General features: G+C 48.3%; 1 protein-coding gene across 1 annotated transcript in view; it reads right to left on the bottom strand.

Moving 5' to 3' along the window:
* Positions 1-751: 751 nt before the first annotated feature.
* Positions 752-16197, bottom strand: part of FAAH2 (fatty acid amide hydrolase 2) — a 38132-nt gene continuing 22686 nt past the window's right edge. Inside the window, exons 8-11 of the mRNA XM_048514826.1 lie at positions 9226-9348; positions 5644-5755; positions 3634-3828; positions 752-2033 (exon numbers count right to left, since the gene is read on the bottom strand). Coding sequence (XP_048370783.1) covers positions 1858-2033; positions 3634-3828; positions 5644-5755; positions 9226-9348 — 606 coding nt within the window. The 3' untranslated portion in view covers positions 752-1857. The remainder of the gene's footprint in view (positions 2034-3633; positions 3829-5643; positions 5756-9225; positions 9349-16197) is intronic.

Here is a 16197-nt window from a genome sequence, read left to right as displayed (position 1 = left end):
GAAGAAGAAGAAGAAGAAGAAGAAGAAGAAGAAGAAGAAGAAGAAGAAGAAGAAGAAGAAGAAGAAGAAGAAGAAGAAGAAGAAGAAGAAGAAGAAGAAGAAGAAGAAGAAGAAGAAGAAGAAGAAGAAGAAGAAGAAGAAGAAGAGGAGGAGGAGGAGGAGGAGTTTGGATTTATATCCCCCCTTTCTCTCCTGTAGGAGACTCAAAGGGGCTGACAATCTCCTGGCCTTTCCCCTCTCACAACAAACACCCTGTGAGGTAGGTGGGGCTGAGAGAGCTCCGAGAAGCTGTGACTAGCCCAAGGTCACCCAGCTGGCGTGTGTGGGAGTGCACAGGCTAATCTGAATTCCCCAGATAAGCCTCCACAGCTCAGGCGGCAGAGCTGGGAATCAAACCCGGTTCCTCCAGATTAGATACACAAGCTCTTAACCTCCTACACCACTGCTGCTCCTTACACAGTTCTTTACATCAAAATTAATTCAACGCTCGCTGCTTTCTATGAAAATCATATTTATGCAAATGAAACACATGTGCCAATTTGCTGGATGGGCTTATGCTATATGCACTTATGCCCCGTGGAAATGCGGTCATTTGGTTCCTCAGTATAATAATCCTCAATCCCATCCTACCCCACACAGACCTTTCTTCCGCTTGAAACTCTGGGCATGTATATACCAACTGAATGCATCTTAAGATAGTACAAGACTATCATTCTGAACAGAACAAATGAACACAGCCAAGATTCTGGAATAAGTTACACAGGGTTTTTTTTTTATTATACAGTATTTTTAAAAAATTTTTCATTTTTTCCACACTGAAGTGTATCATTCTTGAAAAACAGCATCTCCCATTTAGTTACCTCCTTACACGGTTCACCTCGGAGTCTCTGATCAAAATAAACACATCTTGGTCCCTAACTTCCTGAAGACTAGCAGCTCTAGAATCTGGCCACAGGCGCCAGCTGTTAGGAATGAAGACAACGCTAGAGACGTTATTAGATTCTCTTTTATACCAATGGAGTGGCATAGGTTAGAGTCTACAGGACGGCGTGTTTTTTGGTGTCCCCGGTTAAGAGAATGGAATGATGCCAAGAGGTCCCACAACCAGTGAGCATCAGGAGGAAAAAGAAACTCCTGCACCAATACAAACTATATCTTGGAGCCCGGCAGATCCTGCCCCACTGCTGTGGAAAAGAACGGGCACTGCACCATGCCCCCCCCAAGGAGATTACCCTAACTTATCAGCATATGCCTTGTGGGAGTCAACAGCTGCTCTGCACATTTGCCTGCCCCAACCCTGAGCTTTACAAAACCCTACAGTCAAGCAGGCAGCCAGTGTTGAGAAGTGGAAACATTCAAGCCCAGCTGAGCCCAGGGAAAGTGGCTTCATTGCCGCCCATGTTCCGTTCAAGTTGCCAAAACCTGGAGGTCCCCAAATCTCCCACAAATAAGCCTTCACAGCAGACCTCTAATGGTCCTAGATCTGGTTGGGTCCTTAAAGCAGGGGGGCGGGGAGCAGCAGAGGTTGTATTGATACCTTCTTCAAGACAAAAAATAAAAATAAAAAGGTAAACAAGGCTGTATTCGCTCAAACAGGACTCTCTCCAGCCGAGATCCAAAAATCTGACTGTAGCACATCCTTTCCCCCTAACCGTTTCACATCAGATACAACTGGGGAAGGGAGAAAAAGGAAAAGGGCAGCTTGCCCGCCACCATATTGGAAGGAGTGCCTGAAATGGTAGGCTGGCTCCTGCATCTAAGATACCTTCTACTTCAGGCACAGTTCCTGTTGCTAGATCTGTCACAGGTGGTGTGGCCTTCATGATCCCGCTACCTCTGGCTCCCGCGCAAGCGATGTTAACCTTTGCCAGGACAAACCCAGCCTCCAAACTCCTGTTCCAAGTACCGCGCCATGGCCAGGGTCAAGTGGTCATTGTGACGGCCGGCCACCACTTGGATGCCCAGCGGAAGGCCTTCTTTGCTCAAGCCCAGTGGGCACTGGGTCACCGGGAAGCCAAGTATGTTGAAGATGGCTAGAAAAGAGAGAGAGAGAGGAGACCGCTGAGAAGCAGACTCGAGGCACATCTCTAATACACAAAACAACCTGTCGGATTTTACTCCACTGCTGCCTACGAAATATTTTATGGAATTCTGAAACTTGCTAAGACATGGTTTTGGGAGGTGAGTGCATTGCTGATGGGCTGGTAGAAAGATATTTATTTCCTTTATTTACATCCTGCCATTGTCCCCAATGGGGATAAGCTTACAGCATTCTCCTCCCCTCCGTTTCATTCTTGAAAAGACTCTATGGTTAGGCTGTAGAGTGTGAGACTGGCCGAAGGCAACCCAGCAAGTTTCCATGCCAGAGTGGGGAGTCGGCCCTGGGTCTTCCTGATCCTAGTCCAGGGGTCTGCAACCTGCGCTCTCCAGATGTTCATGGACGACAATTCCCATCAGCCCCTGCCAGCATGGCCAATTGTAGTCCATGAACATCTGGAGAGCGCAGGTTGCAGACCCTGGACCTAGTCCAACATTCCACCACCACACCACACTTGCTGTGAATGCCCAAGCAGTAACTTGCGCATGATTTTAATTCACCCTCTGCTGCTTCCAAGACTTGAGCACTCCAAGTTCCAGACCACTCGCTTTCTGCTAAGTGACTGTAATCCATCGATCACCTTGGCAGTGGCTAAATTCTTGGAAAGCATTTTAAACACCCGTATTTAAATATTTTTAAAGTTTTCTCTTTTAAATGGAAATATGCTAACAATTTATATGCCATTAAAGGTTAAAATGAAATGAAATGAATGCCCAAGCATTCATAGGATTCTGGGCATAAACAAAGGCTCCTTCTGCACACGCAAAATAATGCGTTTTCAAACCACTTTCACAACTGTTTGAAAGTGGATTTTGCTATCTCTACAGCTTCTGTGAGCATACCTGAAAGTAGCCTGAAAGTACATTCCTGCATGTGCGGAATGAGCCACAGCGTTTCGTGACTAGGGGCTGGGTTAGAAACACTAAGCCCCCCAGTGTAAAGTTGCATCATCTGAACTCCAGATGCCAGTATCGTGTGATTGAGCAGAATTATGAATAACATGGCTTGGAACAGGAGTTTGGAGGCTGGGTTTGTCCTGGCAAAGGTGAAAACATGTTTGCCAAATCTGCAAGGCTCAGGGAGAGAAAGAGAAAAGGGAGGTGAAGAAGAAGAAGAGTTAGGATTCATACCCCACTTTCCTCTCCTGTAAGGAGTCTCAAAGTGGCTTACAAACTCCTTTCCCTTCCTCCCCCCACAACAGACACCTTGTGAGGTAGGTGGGGTTGGGAGAGTTCTGAACAAACTGTGACTAGGCCAAAGTCACCCAGCAGACCTCATCTGTAGGAGCGGAGAAACAGATCCAGGTCAGCCGCTCATGTGGAGGAGCGGGGAATCAAACCCGGTTTTCCAGATTAGAGTCCACCAGTCTTAATCACTACACCATGTTCTGAAGGGTGACATCCCGCTACATGTGCCAGATTCATATAAGCCCCATTTACAGTGCTCTGTTTAAAGATGCCGAGGACGCAGTTCAAAGGCTCAACAGCCTGTTGAGAACACTGCTAAAGCCACACAAATAAAGAGGAATTCCTTACCTGTGTAGGCAAAATTGAAGGGCATCCCCAGAGGCTCATGATGCCTGGGAGCTACTACAGGGTGAGGAGGGTACAGGAAGACACCGTCGTCCTTTAACAAATCAGCCATCTCTTCCTGCAGACTGCGGGCCATGCCTTCCGCCTTGGTTTTCGCCTTAGGGTTCCAGTTCACAAGCCTTTCACTCATCCCTAGTGCTGAGAAGAAGGAATTCACAGGTCGATTAAAGGAGGACAAATAGTTCAAGGCAAAGCATTTATAATATAGTGTGCTACTAGATCCAAGGATGCGTATGCAACAGTTTGATAATAATGGCCTTGATCCAGATTCCTTGCAATTAATGGCAGGGGCTTTGCATGATAAAAGGAGTTCAGGAAGTTTCCATTGTTGGGGAAGGGCCACGACTCAGTGGCAGAGCGTCTGTTTTGCATGCAGAAGGTTTCAGGTTCAACCTTTGGCACCTCCAGTTAAAAGATCTGGAACAAAGGCCATTTCCGCATGGCCACGCTACAGGGGTGCGTCGGTGTAAACAACACCGACGCACACCCCCCCCCCCGGGACCGTTCGCATGGACGGTCCCGGTAGGGGCAGGGAAGATGGCACAGCCTTTGCGGAGGCTGCGCCATCCCCCGAACGCCTTACCGTCCCTCCAACCTTCCGGCGCGTCACCCAGGGCAGGGGACACGCCCTCCTGCCCTGTGCAACAGCTCTGGAGTCGCAGGGCGGGGGGGGGGCATGTCCCCTGGCCTGGGCGACGTGCCGGAAGGCCGGAGGGATGGTAAGGCGTTCGGGAAAGGGGGGGAGGAAATGGTGCCTTCCAGCTGCTGCCGTTCGCACTGCAGCGGTTGGAAGCCGCTGTTTCCGAAAAACCTCGCTCAGAGAGCGAGGTTTGGAAACAGCAGCTTTGCATCGCTGCTGCTGCGCCGTGTGAACTTCTCCCCGGGGACGCTGTTTTTAGAGTCCCTAGGACGCTGTATTCCGCCCATGCGGAAACAGCCAAAGTGATGTGAAAGACCTTGGAGAGCCACTGTTTGTCTGAATTGATAATGATGTTTTTGATAGACCAAAGGTCTGATCCAGTATAAAGAGGCTTTATGTATTTATGTATCCGCTGCTAGCAGAACGAATAGACACATCAGATATTATTTTAGCTTACTAGATGACTCTCCCATGGGTGGGAGGGGAAGTCAGACAAGTTCTGGCTCCCTAGCCACTTTCCTCTTGGGGCTTTCTTCTTTACAAGCAAGTCTCCCGTGTGGTGTCCTGACTGCACTAAGATCCGGGAGACCCAGGTTCAAGTCTCCTCTCTGCAATGGAAGCTCTCAGGGTGATTTTGGGTTAGGGGACTCCTTCTCAACACAACCTACTCCACAGGGTGGTGGTTGTAAGAATAAAGTGGAGGAGGGGAGAGCGATCTTGTAAGCTGCAAGGTATAAATCTCCAAATAAATAAATGATCCAAAGCAAGACTCCTTAATCAAGTTCCACAAAAGATGGGGGAGGGGGCATGAGTGGAGCTGCAAGCTCTGATTGTGTCCAACCTTGGCTTCACTTGACCATGTTGTGTCACCTAAAGACAGACACAAGTTCCCTACCATGGAAAGCCTAGACAGTAAGTGTAACAGTCCTACCGTGTTTCCCCGAATATAAGACAGTGTCTTATATTAATTTTTGCTCCCAAAGATGCGCTATGCCTTATTTTCAGGGGACGTCTTATATTTCTGTATTCTGTTCGTCAGGCATGCTTCCAAACAAAAACTTTGCTACGTCTTACTTTTGGGGGATGCCTTATATTTCGCACTTCAGCAAAACCTCTACTACGTCTTATTTTCCGGGGATGTCTTATATTCGGGGAAACAGGGTATCTCCAAGGATATGGCGCCACCTTTGGTTCATGAATATTACTACAGGATAGAATCACTACCAATCTAAAGTTAGGTGGCCACCAATGGCAAAATGGACATTCGTATCAATGCTCCCATCAAACGACCCCTTAGTGAAATGCAACATTACCAATGGCTGGAAAGGTATGTGAAGACCTCCCCACTAGCCATTTCAAGAGCTCCCAAGACGGCCACACGGGCTTCCCGTGGTCTCCGAGCAGGTCCGTGAAGTTTGGAATTTTCTGAAAGTAACACACAGTGAGACATGGGAGGGAGAGGGAATCTCAAAGCACTTCCTGCTTGCACCCCCATCAGCGGTATTTTCTCTAAGTTGACTTCGTAAAGAAAGACCGTGGCCTCTCTCGTGTGGCTGAGCACCACGGCAAACATCTCGTGGTGAGGCATGAGCTGTGGAATCAGACAATGAAAAGCCTAAGCCGGTGGTTTGCGACTCGTGTTGCAGGTAACCTTTGGGTTCCTGGGAATCTTACTAGAACTCCTTCCCCCTGAAGATGATTCTCTGTGCAGCTCTAATTGCGGCTCAGGCAGACAGATTTGCAGTGGCCAGAGAATGCCAAGGAGAGCTTCCCCTGCACTTCCCTAGCTTCAGTCCTCTGTAGCTGGCATTACCTGCTGTGCCGCCAGAGAACTTTTCCCAGCTTTCATCTCCCCTGCAAAATACTAAGTATCTAAGAACATAAGAACATAAGAACAAGCCAGCTGGATCAGACCAGAGTCCATCTAGTCCAGCTCTCTACTACTCGCAGTGGCCCACCAGGTGCCTTTGGGAGCTCACCTGCAGGATGTGAAAGCAATGGCCTTCTGCGGCTGTTGCTCCCGATCACCTGGTCTGTTAAGGCATTTGCCATCTCAGATCAAGGAGGATCAAGATTGGTAGTCATAAATCGACTTCTCCTCCATAAATCTGTCCAAGCCCCTTTTAAAGCTATCCAGGTTAGTGGCCATCACCACCTCCTGTGGCAGCATATTCCAAACACCAATCTAGCCTGTGTTGTGTAGTGGTAAAGAGCAGGTGGATTCTAATCCTGCTGAGAGCCAGCGTGGTGTAATGGTTAAGAGCAGGTGGATTCTAATCTGGAGAACTGGGTTTGATTCCCCGCTCCTCCACCTGAGTGGCAGAGGCTTATCTGGTGAACCAGATGCGTTTCTGCACTCCTACAATCCTGCTGGGTGACCTTGGGCTAGTCACAGTTCTTCAGAGCTCTCTTAGCCCCACCTACCTCACCAGGTGTCTGTTGTGGGGAGAGGAAGGGAAAGGAGTTTGTAAGTCACCTTGAGTCTCCTTCTGGGAGAGAAATGTGGGATATAAATCCAAACTCCTCCTCCTCCTCCTCTTCTTCCTCCTCCTCCTCCTCCTCCTCTTCTTCTTCGGCTGCAGCTGTAATCTGCAGCCAATACCTTTTCCATTATAACTCAGCAACCAGAAAGGCTAGAGAATTTTTTTTTAAAAAACCTGAAAACTAGAATATTGTAGTACCCTCTGGAAAGCTCTCCAGAAAAGGTGACAGGGAATGGCTGACACAGGGATTTAAGTATAGAAAATGGTGGCGACAGACATGACTGGGAAAAAATGTGCACCTTCCTATGACATGCAAAGTCAATTTGACTGTGATCTTCCCAAAAAAAAGATTGCATCAAACCAGGTGTGGGAAAGATGGGAGGTCAAATAGTACTGCAGTAATGAAAACCCAAGCAAATGAAAACGTCTTGGTGGAAAATGCCCGCAGTTTAACATGGATACATAAAACTGCCTTATACCAAGCCAAATCATAAATGAGTCTACTGACTGGCAGTGGCTCAGGCAGAGAAAATTGTCAGAACGTGTGTTTAGATGAGCAAAATCTAAATGACAGCTGGACCCTCCTTCTAGCAGGTGCCGTGTGCATAATTAAGACTGAGTGCACAACCTGTACCGTGTGCAAAACCTGATAAGGTAAGGGCACCTGTTTGGTACCACATATGTATATAGGTAGCACAGACAACAGAGCGATGTGTGCCTGAAAACACCTGTGGTCTGGCGAGGCACTTTGTCAGTAGATAGCAATAAATAGGACTGCACTGGTGACTGTGTGTCTGTCAGTTCTTGTCTACATTGCATCCTGCAAGGTGGTCTACTCCGAGTAAATCCACTGCTTCAACAAAAAGTCTTTCCTGTACTTGGTCTCCAAGATCCTTTGATTTTACCTGCTGAAATCTGAACCTGGGACCTTCTGCAAGCAACACATGCGATCCACAACTGAACCAGACCAGCAGTGGAAGACAAGTGTCGCTGACAGACAGGCTGCCCGTCACAACTGACTTGCTACAATGGGCATCTGTGTATATGGTACATCTGGGATGACAGTGAGGTTCTACAGACCTGCCAAAGGCTTCTTGTGAGCTGTATGTGCTCTAGCAAGCGGATCTGGGAAAGGCTCTCTGAACATGTGAAAAACCACTGACTCAAGGGTTTGTTGTCACCAACAGCACAGGGCCAGTGTCTCTCCACTGCAAGGGGAGTGCGTGTCTGAGGCGCTTTCCTGGGCATGTCCTGTTACAGGCCTTGCAGCCGGGCTTAAGCTAGATCTTTCTGTGCTTCAGTGGTCTCCAAATGGGTGGAAGTAGCCAAAAGTGACTCAGCTCCCAATCTCTGCCGGGCAGGTTCTTCGTGCCACACAACCTCGCCAGCCCATCTCCTTCTTGGTCTTGGCTCTGTTCTCCATTTAAAGGGAAGTTGCTCCACTCACCCACCCACCCACCCACCCACACGCTTATGACTTCACCAATGGATGTATTCATCTCATGATCCTTCTCTCTCTAGAGGAGGAACTTCCATCCCCCTCGTCCAATCCCTTGCCCTTCCTGACTTTGTTGTCTGCTCTCACTCTCAGGATTCCTAGCTTCCACCTTCCCCTAGCAAACATATTCCTCTGATGCTCAGTGAGGTGCTCCTGCCTTTCTTGGCTTTGGCTGGGGAAAATGTTCCCTTGATGCCCAATGGGCTCCTTGTGAGGTGCTCCTGCCTTCTTGCTCTGCTTTGGCTGCGGGCTACCAGCAGTCTCCTGTCACTTCCTCTCTGGCAGCCCTGGAGGAAATGCCTTCCCCTTTCCACACTTTGCCATTGCTACTAGGAAGGATAGTCCCACAAGGTGTGAGACCGCTGAGTACTTTCCTGCCAGAGGGCAGGCGGCCACTTCCTAGGTCCGTGGTGGCGAACCTTTGGCACTCCAGATGTTATGGACTACAATTCCCATCAGCCCTGATGGGAATTGTAGTCCATAACATCTGGAGTGCCAAAGGTTCACCACCACTGTCCTAGGCTGATGAAGACAGGGATGTTGAGGAGCTGCCTGCGCTATGGGGCAGGGTGGAGATGCCCCAAGGGCAGGGGTGGGCAATTATTTTTGCCATAGGGCCGCATAAGAAATAGAAAATATTGTGGAGGGCCAGGACAAAAGGCAGGGGGCGAGGCGCTTTTGAAAGCCCCGCAGAAGCCGGCAGCCAAGGCAACCGGCTTCTGCGGGGCTTTCATAGGCGCCTCGCTCCCCAGCACGGCAGGCGGGCCAGTCAGGGTCATCCGGCGGGCCGGATGTGGCCCGTGGGCCGTATAATGCCCAGGTCTGCCCAAGGGGAACAAGACGCCTCCAGAACCACTCCTGGAGAAGTCCAGGAGGCCCGTGCTTGGGGTGTCTCTGGACTGCAGGATACTCACCTGTCCATCGCTGGAAGAATTTACAGACATCAAGGTCGCCCAGATCTGGAACGAATACTTCATTTTGCTAATTGCCAAGTGATGAACTTCAACTCCCAGTTTAGCCTCCAGATTTTCTATCACCTGAAAACAGGGGGGAGAGAAGAGGTGTCAGATCACTACCTGCCCTTCAATAGAAACTGTGATTCAGGCAGGGAAAGGGACCCTGTGGGATAAAGGTCATCGAGGCAGATAACACTTTTTGCCAAAGAGGATGATTTTCGAGTATCGGGGCAGGCAGCAGGCAAAGAACGAATACAGCTGAACAAGGGTTAATTTCAGAAATGGAAAAGTCCCGGGCCTGAAACAGGCAAAGGCAAGCTTTCCGTCTGGGAGGCCCTTCCTCTAGGTCCCAGAAGCATACAAAAAGGCAGAGGCATACCGGGGGTAAATGGCGCTTGGAGACAAATTGTCTCCGGGACGCCCCCCCAGGCCTCTGGGACATCCCCCACTGCCGGTGCCCTCGACATGGGCAAGGTCTAGGATGCCCACCTCCCTCCTGCCCCAGACTCCCCCTGCCAGCTGGGCTCCCAGCCGGTAGCCTGCAGTCTCTTCTGACCTCCCCTCCAGGCAGGCCAGAAGAGACTGCAGTCCCGGCCTCAGAGACCTGCTTTTATAAGCACTGGGGCTGGGACTTGGGGAGCAGGAAGGGGTGGGACTGCAGTCTCTTCTGGCCTGCCCAGAGGAGAGGTCAGAAAACACTGCAGGCTGCTGGCTGGGAGCCCAGCTGGCAGGGGGGAGGAAGGGAGGGGGAGTCCAGGGGGCGGGTTGAGGGTGCTTGGAGGCAGCAGGAAGTCCTGCTGCCTCATTGTTTTTGCGTGCCTCGACTGACATGGACAGGGTCGAGGTACGCAAAAACGATGAGGCAGCAGGACTTCCTGGTCACGTGGAGGGTTGATTTTGTGCCCCCCATGTGACCAGAAGAGTGGGGCCCGGGGACATGGGGTACCCCTTGTCCCTAGGTAGATATGCCACTGCAAAAAGGTTGTGGCTTTTCAGCAGCAATGGAAAGGAATCCTGGGCATGTGAGGGGGTATTCTCTTCTTTACTGCTACCAGATCTCTAGTGTTAAAAGATGCATATTCTCTGAAAAATGTGTCACACTAGTTCACAAATGGCCTCCAGGAATCCTCTGCTCGGAGGACATAGAGATGAAATCATTTGGAATTCCTCTTTGACAGACAGAAGCCTTTGTTGGCATTATAAATTACAGTAAAATGTTTATCAATTAACTAAAGCAGTTAAAATACGTTAAAAGATATATACATTGAGTATCCACATACAAGCCCCTGTATATAGAAACACAGACAAACGAATTAACCGTGGTTATTTTGTAAAGAATAATTGCACTTGGCTAAGTAATGTTTCAGAAAGCTCGCAATATTTTCTCTTTAAACAAAATGGAAAACTGACTTTCCTCTGGTCTGATGGAACCTACCAGCTGGTGGCGAACAGTGGTCTAAAGTTCACAATTAGAGGTGTATAATTTTTTTTTTTACATTTTTCAAATTTGGATTTATTGGACCTGAACATTTTTGGAAAAGGCCCCCTTCCCCAATAATCCCTGGGTTTTTCCCCACCTTTTCAACTTTTTCTTTTGGAGCAGCAGTGGCGTAGGAGGTTAAGAGCTCGTGTATCTAATCTGGAGGAACCGGGTTTGATTCCCAGCTCTGCCGCCTGAGCTGTGGAGGCTTATCTGGGGAATTCAGATTAGCCTGTACACTCCCACACACGCCAGCTGGGTGACCTTGGGCTAGTCACAGCTTCTTGGAGCTCTCTCAGCCCCACATGCTTCACAGGGTGTTTGTTGTGAGTGGGGAAGGGCAAGGAGATTGTCAGCCCCTTTGAGTCTCCTGCAGGAGAGAAAGGGGGGATATAAATCCAAACTCCTCCTGCTCCTCCTGCTCCTCCTGTCCTCCTCCTCCTCCTCCTCCTCCTCCTCCTCCTCTTCTTCTTCTTCTTCTTCTTCTTCTTCTTCTTCTTCTTGGCTGTCTGAAAACTTTCTACTCTATTAAAGTCTACGAGGATTGCGGGGGGGGGAGGGCTCTGAGGGGATGTTTTTAAGGTAGAGGCACCAAATTTGCAGCATAACTGCAGGTGACTCTCCTTAGAAGGACCCCCTTGGTCTGGTGAAGTTTGGGTCAGCGGGGTCCAATTTTATGCACCCCCATCTAGCCAATGGTGTTTCCAATGGAAGATGAAGGTTCAATTTTTGGGGCACCCAGTTTTCTTCCATTCGGGTGCTCATATAATTGGACTCCCAACCCAAATGTTGAGACTCACCAGCACTGTGCTGCAGTTCGGGTGCCCCTACTTTGAAAAACAGCCCCCTAGCCCACAATGCAAATGGAACAAAGAGGTTTCGCAAGCCTCTGCCTTTTCACTGGTTCCAATTTTTCACCTCCAGGCAAACAGCAGAGAGGCATGTCTGAGAGCAAGAACTGGCCCCTGCCTCCTACCCCAAGCGCCAGCACAAGTCCAGCTGAATCATGCCAGAATCCAGCCCAGCAGAATGACAAACCAATGCACTGCAAAGCCTAACAGAACCACTGTCTGAAAAAACAGAACCAAAAACAGAAACGCATCTCAAGAAAGTCAAAACAGAAGGCACGTTTGCCAACCCAGACAAAGCCACCAGCCAATCCAATGTGAAGGGGCTCAGCAAAACCCATGCACACTCTGGCAGCCTAACAGAACCCAAGTCCAACCAAACAATGCCAGGTAGCTGAAGGTGCGGGAGAATTTTTTGCCATCCCAGACTGCAAGCCAATCCAATGTGTCCCTGCTTCCTACCCCAGGATGCTCAGCAAAACCCAGGAGATTTTTCCTTCCACAATAACCCAGCAAGGGTGGGGGGCATATCTGTCAGCCCAGCAGAACCCACCTGTAAGTCCGGCAGAGCATCAGCTAAGGTAAGTTTACAGTGGGGGAGAGGGGGGGGGGGTTAAATTAAAAAGCCTAATTGCCAACTTTGTGTACGGGCTTTAAAGGGGGGGGGGTGTTTCCCCTCCTGTGCCTCTCCCAAAAGCCAAAAATTCAGATGTTCCAATTGGCCATGCTGGTAGGGGCTGATGGGAATTGTAGTTCCTGAACATCTGGAGAGCCGCAGGTTCCCTACCCCTGGTTTAGCCTTTTGCTGCATTCATTGAGTTGATCGGTTTATGGACCTGGACTGATTCAACCAATGGACAAAACTTTGGCCCCTTCCGCACACGCAAAATAATGCGTTTTCAAACCACTTTCACAACTGTTTGCAAATGGATTTTGCTATTCCGCACAGCTTCAAAGAGCACTGAAAGCAGTTTGGAAGTGCATTATTTTGCATGTGCGGAATGAGCCTTTCTGCTTAGTACTGTATCCCTGTAACACTTGACCAGTGTCTGAACATTTGTAAATGATTTTTAAAAAAAACCCAAGAAGCTTATGGCAATATTGCCATCAAAGGAAAACAATGCTGTAAAAGGTGTTTTGAGCTGCTCCTTCCCGCTGTGCTAGAAAGGACAGAGCAAAATAATCCTGACCCAGCTCCACTGGAGGCAGAGGAAGGCAGCCAGCCCCTCAGCTTTGGGCTGCTGACAGGACAGGGCTGACTCATACTTGAAAGGAGATTATTTTATATGGGGCTCATCACTTGGCAAGTCATCTCCAAGCTCCAAAGGTTGACTTGCCTCTGAAACCTCCATGTTTACTTATCACAGCCAAGAGTTCATCATGCTGATCTGCCTTATACCGAATCAGACCTTTGATACATCTGGATCTGGTTGCTTTCCCTCGATGTAGTGTGGATGTTTTGTGTTTTGTGTTTTTGTGCTGTGTTTTTGTGCTTCTTAAACATGCTACGTGGAGCAAGGAGTTTTTATAGTCGGCAAGTCTTAATACAAATTGGACTGAAATGTGAAATGGCTATTACGGAAGATTTCATATGTCTTCACAATATACCGGCAGAGGCAGCTAGGACCCCGGGGGAACCCTGGATTACAATTCCTGGTAGGAGGTTGAGACGAAGGCGGGATAGAAGGAGGAAGAGAGGGCGCCGGGCTGGTGTTTTTACTAAGCTGGGAAGGTGTAGTTTCAAGTCTGCACTTCCAAGCATTTTTCTTACTAATGCACGATCTCTTAGCAACAAAATGGATGAATTAAGGCTACAAATTGTGAAGAGCAGATTTGGCAAGAACAGCTGTGTTTTATTAATTACAGAAACCTGGCTTCACTCACACATTCCCGATTCAGCAGTTGAACTATCTGGTTTCACTTCTTTCCGGCAGGACAGAAGTAGTAAAGATTCTGGGAAGCATAAAGGAGGGGGTTTAAATCTCTATGTGAACAAAAGCTGGTGCACTAATGCAAGCATCACAGGGGGTCACTGCTCAAGGGATTTGGAAAGTATGACTATTAGATGCAGACCCATATATCTGCCACGGGAGTTTAGTGTGGTTATCATCATTGCAGTATACATTCCACCTGATGCTAATGCTGCCATAGCTTTGAGCTCTCTGTATAACATTGTTGAAAACCAGCAGAAAAAGCATCCTGATGCTGTGCTCATTATAGGAGGAGACTTTAATCATACTAATTTAAAAACAGTGCTCCCTAAACTCTACCAGCATGTCAGGTGCCCCACTAGAGGAGCCAATACATTGGATAAAGTGTATACCAACATCAAGGATGCCTACAAGGTGATACAGTTACCACACTTGGGTCAGTCAGACCATTTATCACTGTTTCTGGCACCAGCATATATTCCACTTGGGAGGCGGGTGTTGCCTGTAATAAAGACTGTAAAATCCTGGCCTGATGATGCCTCTAAACTACTTCAAGATTGTTTTGAGACAACAAATTGGGATGTTTTCTACCACCCAGATCTGGAGGAGTATACCACTGCTGTTCTGAGTTATATCACCCACTGCACAGACACTCTTACTGTGTATAAGCGCATCCGGATTTACTCCAACCATAAACCCTGGATGACAAGGGAGGTTCAGCGACTTTTGCATGACAGGAATATTGCTTTCAGATCTGGTGATGAGGCAAAGTATAGTGCGGCGAGAGCCAGTCTCAAGAGAGGCATTCGACAAGCCAAGATGAGTTATAAGAGAAAAATTGAAGATTATTTTAATAATAACAACATGAGGCAGGTGTGGCAGGGAATTCAACAAATTACCAACCATAAACCAAACAATGACATTTCTGTGGATGGGGATTCTTCTCTGGCGGAGGAGCTAAATCACTTTTTTGCCCGCTTTGAAACAGGTCTATCAGAAGGAGATGACACACAGCCACCAGGTGATTGCAGCTCACACCTCACTGTGGAGGAACATGAGGTGAGGCAAGTTTTGAGGGCTGTGAATCCAAGGAAGGCTGCTGGACCGGATGGTATTCCCGGTCGGGTGTTAAAGGAATGCGCTAACCAACTGGCTGGTGTTTTTACTGGGATCTTTAATCGATCTTTATCCCAGTCCACCATTCCATCTTGTTTGAAAGCTTCCACCATTGTTCCACTACCAAAGAGATTTCCTGCTGACAATCTTCAGGATTATAGACCAGTGGCACTCACCCCCATCATCATGAAGTGTTTTGAAAAACTGGTCCATAGGCATATTAGTTCTTGCCTTCCAGATACATTTGATAAACATCAGTTCGCATATCGGACTAATAGATCTACGGAGGACGCCATTGCCATTAGCCTCCACACAGCTTTGACGCATCTGGAACAGCAGGGGAATTATGTGCGAATGCTCTTTGCGGACTTTAGTTCCGCATTTAATACAATCTCGCCACAAAGACTGGTGACAAAACTTGTGGATCTTGGACTCTCACATTCAATCTGTTTGTGGATTAGGGACTTCTTGTCTGGACGTTCCCAGAGGGTTAGACTGGGAAATCGGGTTTCCTCAGTTCTTACTCTAAATATGGGAACGCCACAGGGCTGTGTGTTGAGCCCTTTACTGTTCACCCTTTATACATATGATTGTACTCCTGTCTATCATAGTAACACCATTATCAAATTTGCTGATGACACAACGGTGGTGGGGCTCATCTCTGGAGGGGATGAGTCTGCCTATCGGAATGAAGTGGACCGACTGCTCTCATGGTGCAGGGAAAATAACCTGGTTCTTAACACTAACAAGACAAAGGAGCTCATAGTGGACTATAGAAGGAATAGCTCAGAAATTCAGCCCTTGACTATAAATGGAGATCAAGTGGAGCGGGTGGCTAGTTTTAAATTCCTGGGCGTTATGATTAAAGAGGATTTGACCTGGGGAGTACAGACTACCGCGGTGGTTAAGAAAGCCCAGCAAAGACTGTACTTTCTGAGACTTTTAAGGAAGCAACAACTAGATGGAAAACTTCTGGTGTCCTTTTACCGCTGTGCTATAGAGAGTGTCCTAACCTACTGCATCTGTGTATGGTTCTCCAGTTGCACAGTGGCGAATAGGAAGGCGCTCCAAAGGGTGATCAATACTGCACAAAGGATTATCGGCTGCCCTCTCCCCTCCTTGGAAGAAATCTATAATGCCCGAAGTCTAAATAAAGCCCAAAATATTCTAAGGGACCCGTCTCATCCAGCACACTCTCTTTTTAAACTGCTACCATCTGGCAGACGATACAGGGCCCTCAGAACTAGGACAAAGAGGCTTAGAGACAGCTTCTACTCTAGAGCTGTGGCTATGCTAAACTCCGCTGCTTCATATTGATGTATTTGGGGCTATGTAGGGATGGGTGGAGGATGATGATGTATGAGTCTGAAATTGCATGAGTCTGAAATTGTATGAGTCTGAAATTGTGTGCATCGAGGAATGCTGCTGTAAATTTCGTTGTGCGTGCACAATGACAATAAAATGCTTATGCTTATGCTTATGCTTATCAGTACTATCTACTCAGATTGGCGGTAGTTCTCCAGGGTCTCAGGCAGAGGTGGGATCCAGCAGGTTC

Source organism: Sphaerodactylus townsendi, linkage group LG13 (genome assembly GCF_021028975.2).
Source record: "Sphaerodactylus townsendi isolate TG3544 linkage group LG13, MPM_Stown_v2.3, whole genome shotgun sequence".
Classification (NCBI taxonomy): Eukaryota; Metazoa; Chordata; class Lepidosauria; order Squamata; family Sphaerodactylidae; genus Sphaerodactylus; species Sphaerodactylus townsendi.
The sequence above is the reverse complement of the archived record's forward strand: the minus strand, read 5'-3'. Positions and strand labels throughout refer to the sequence as shown.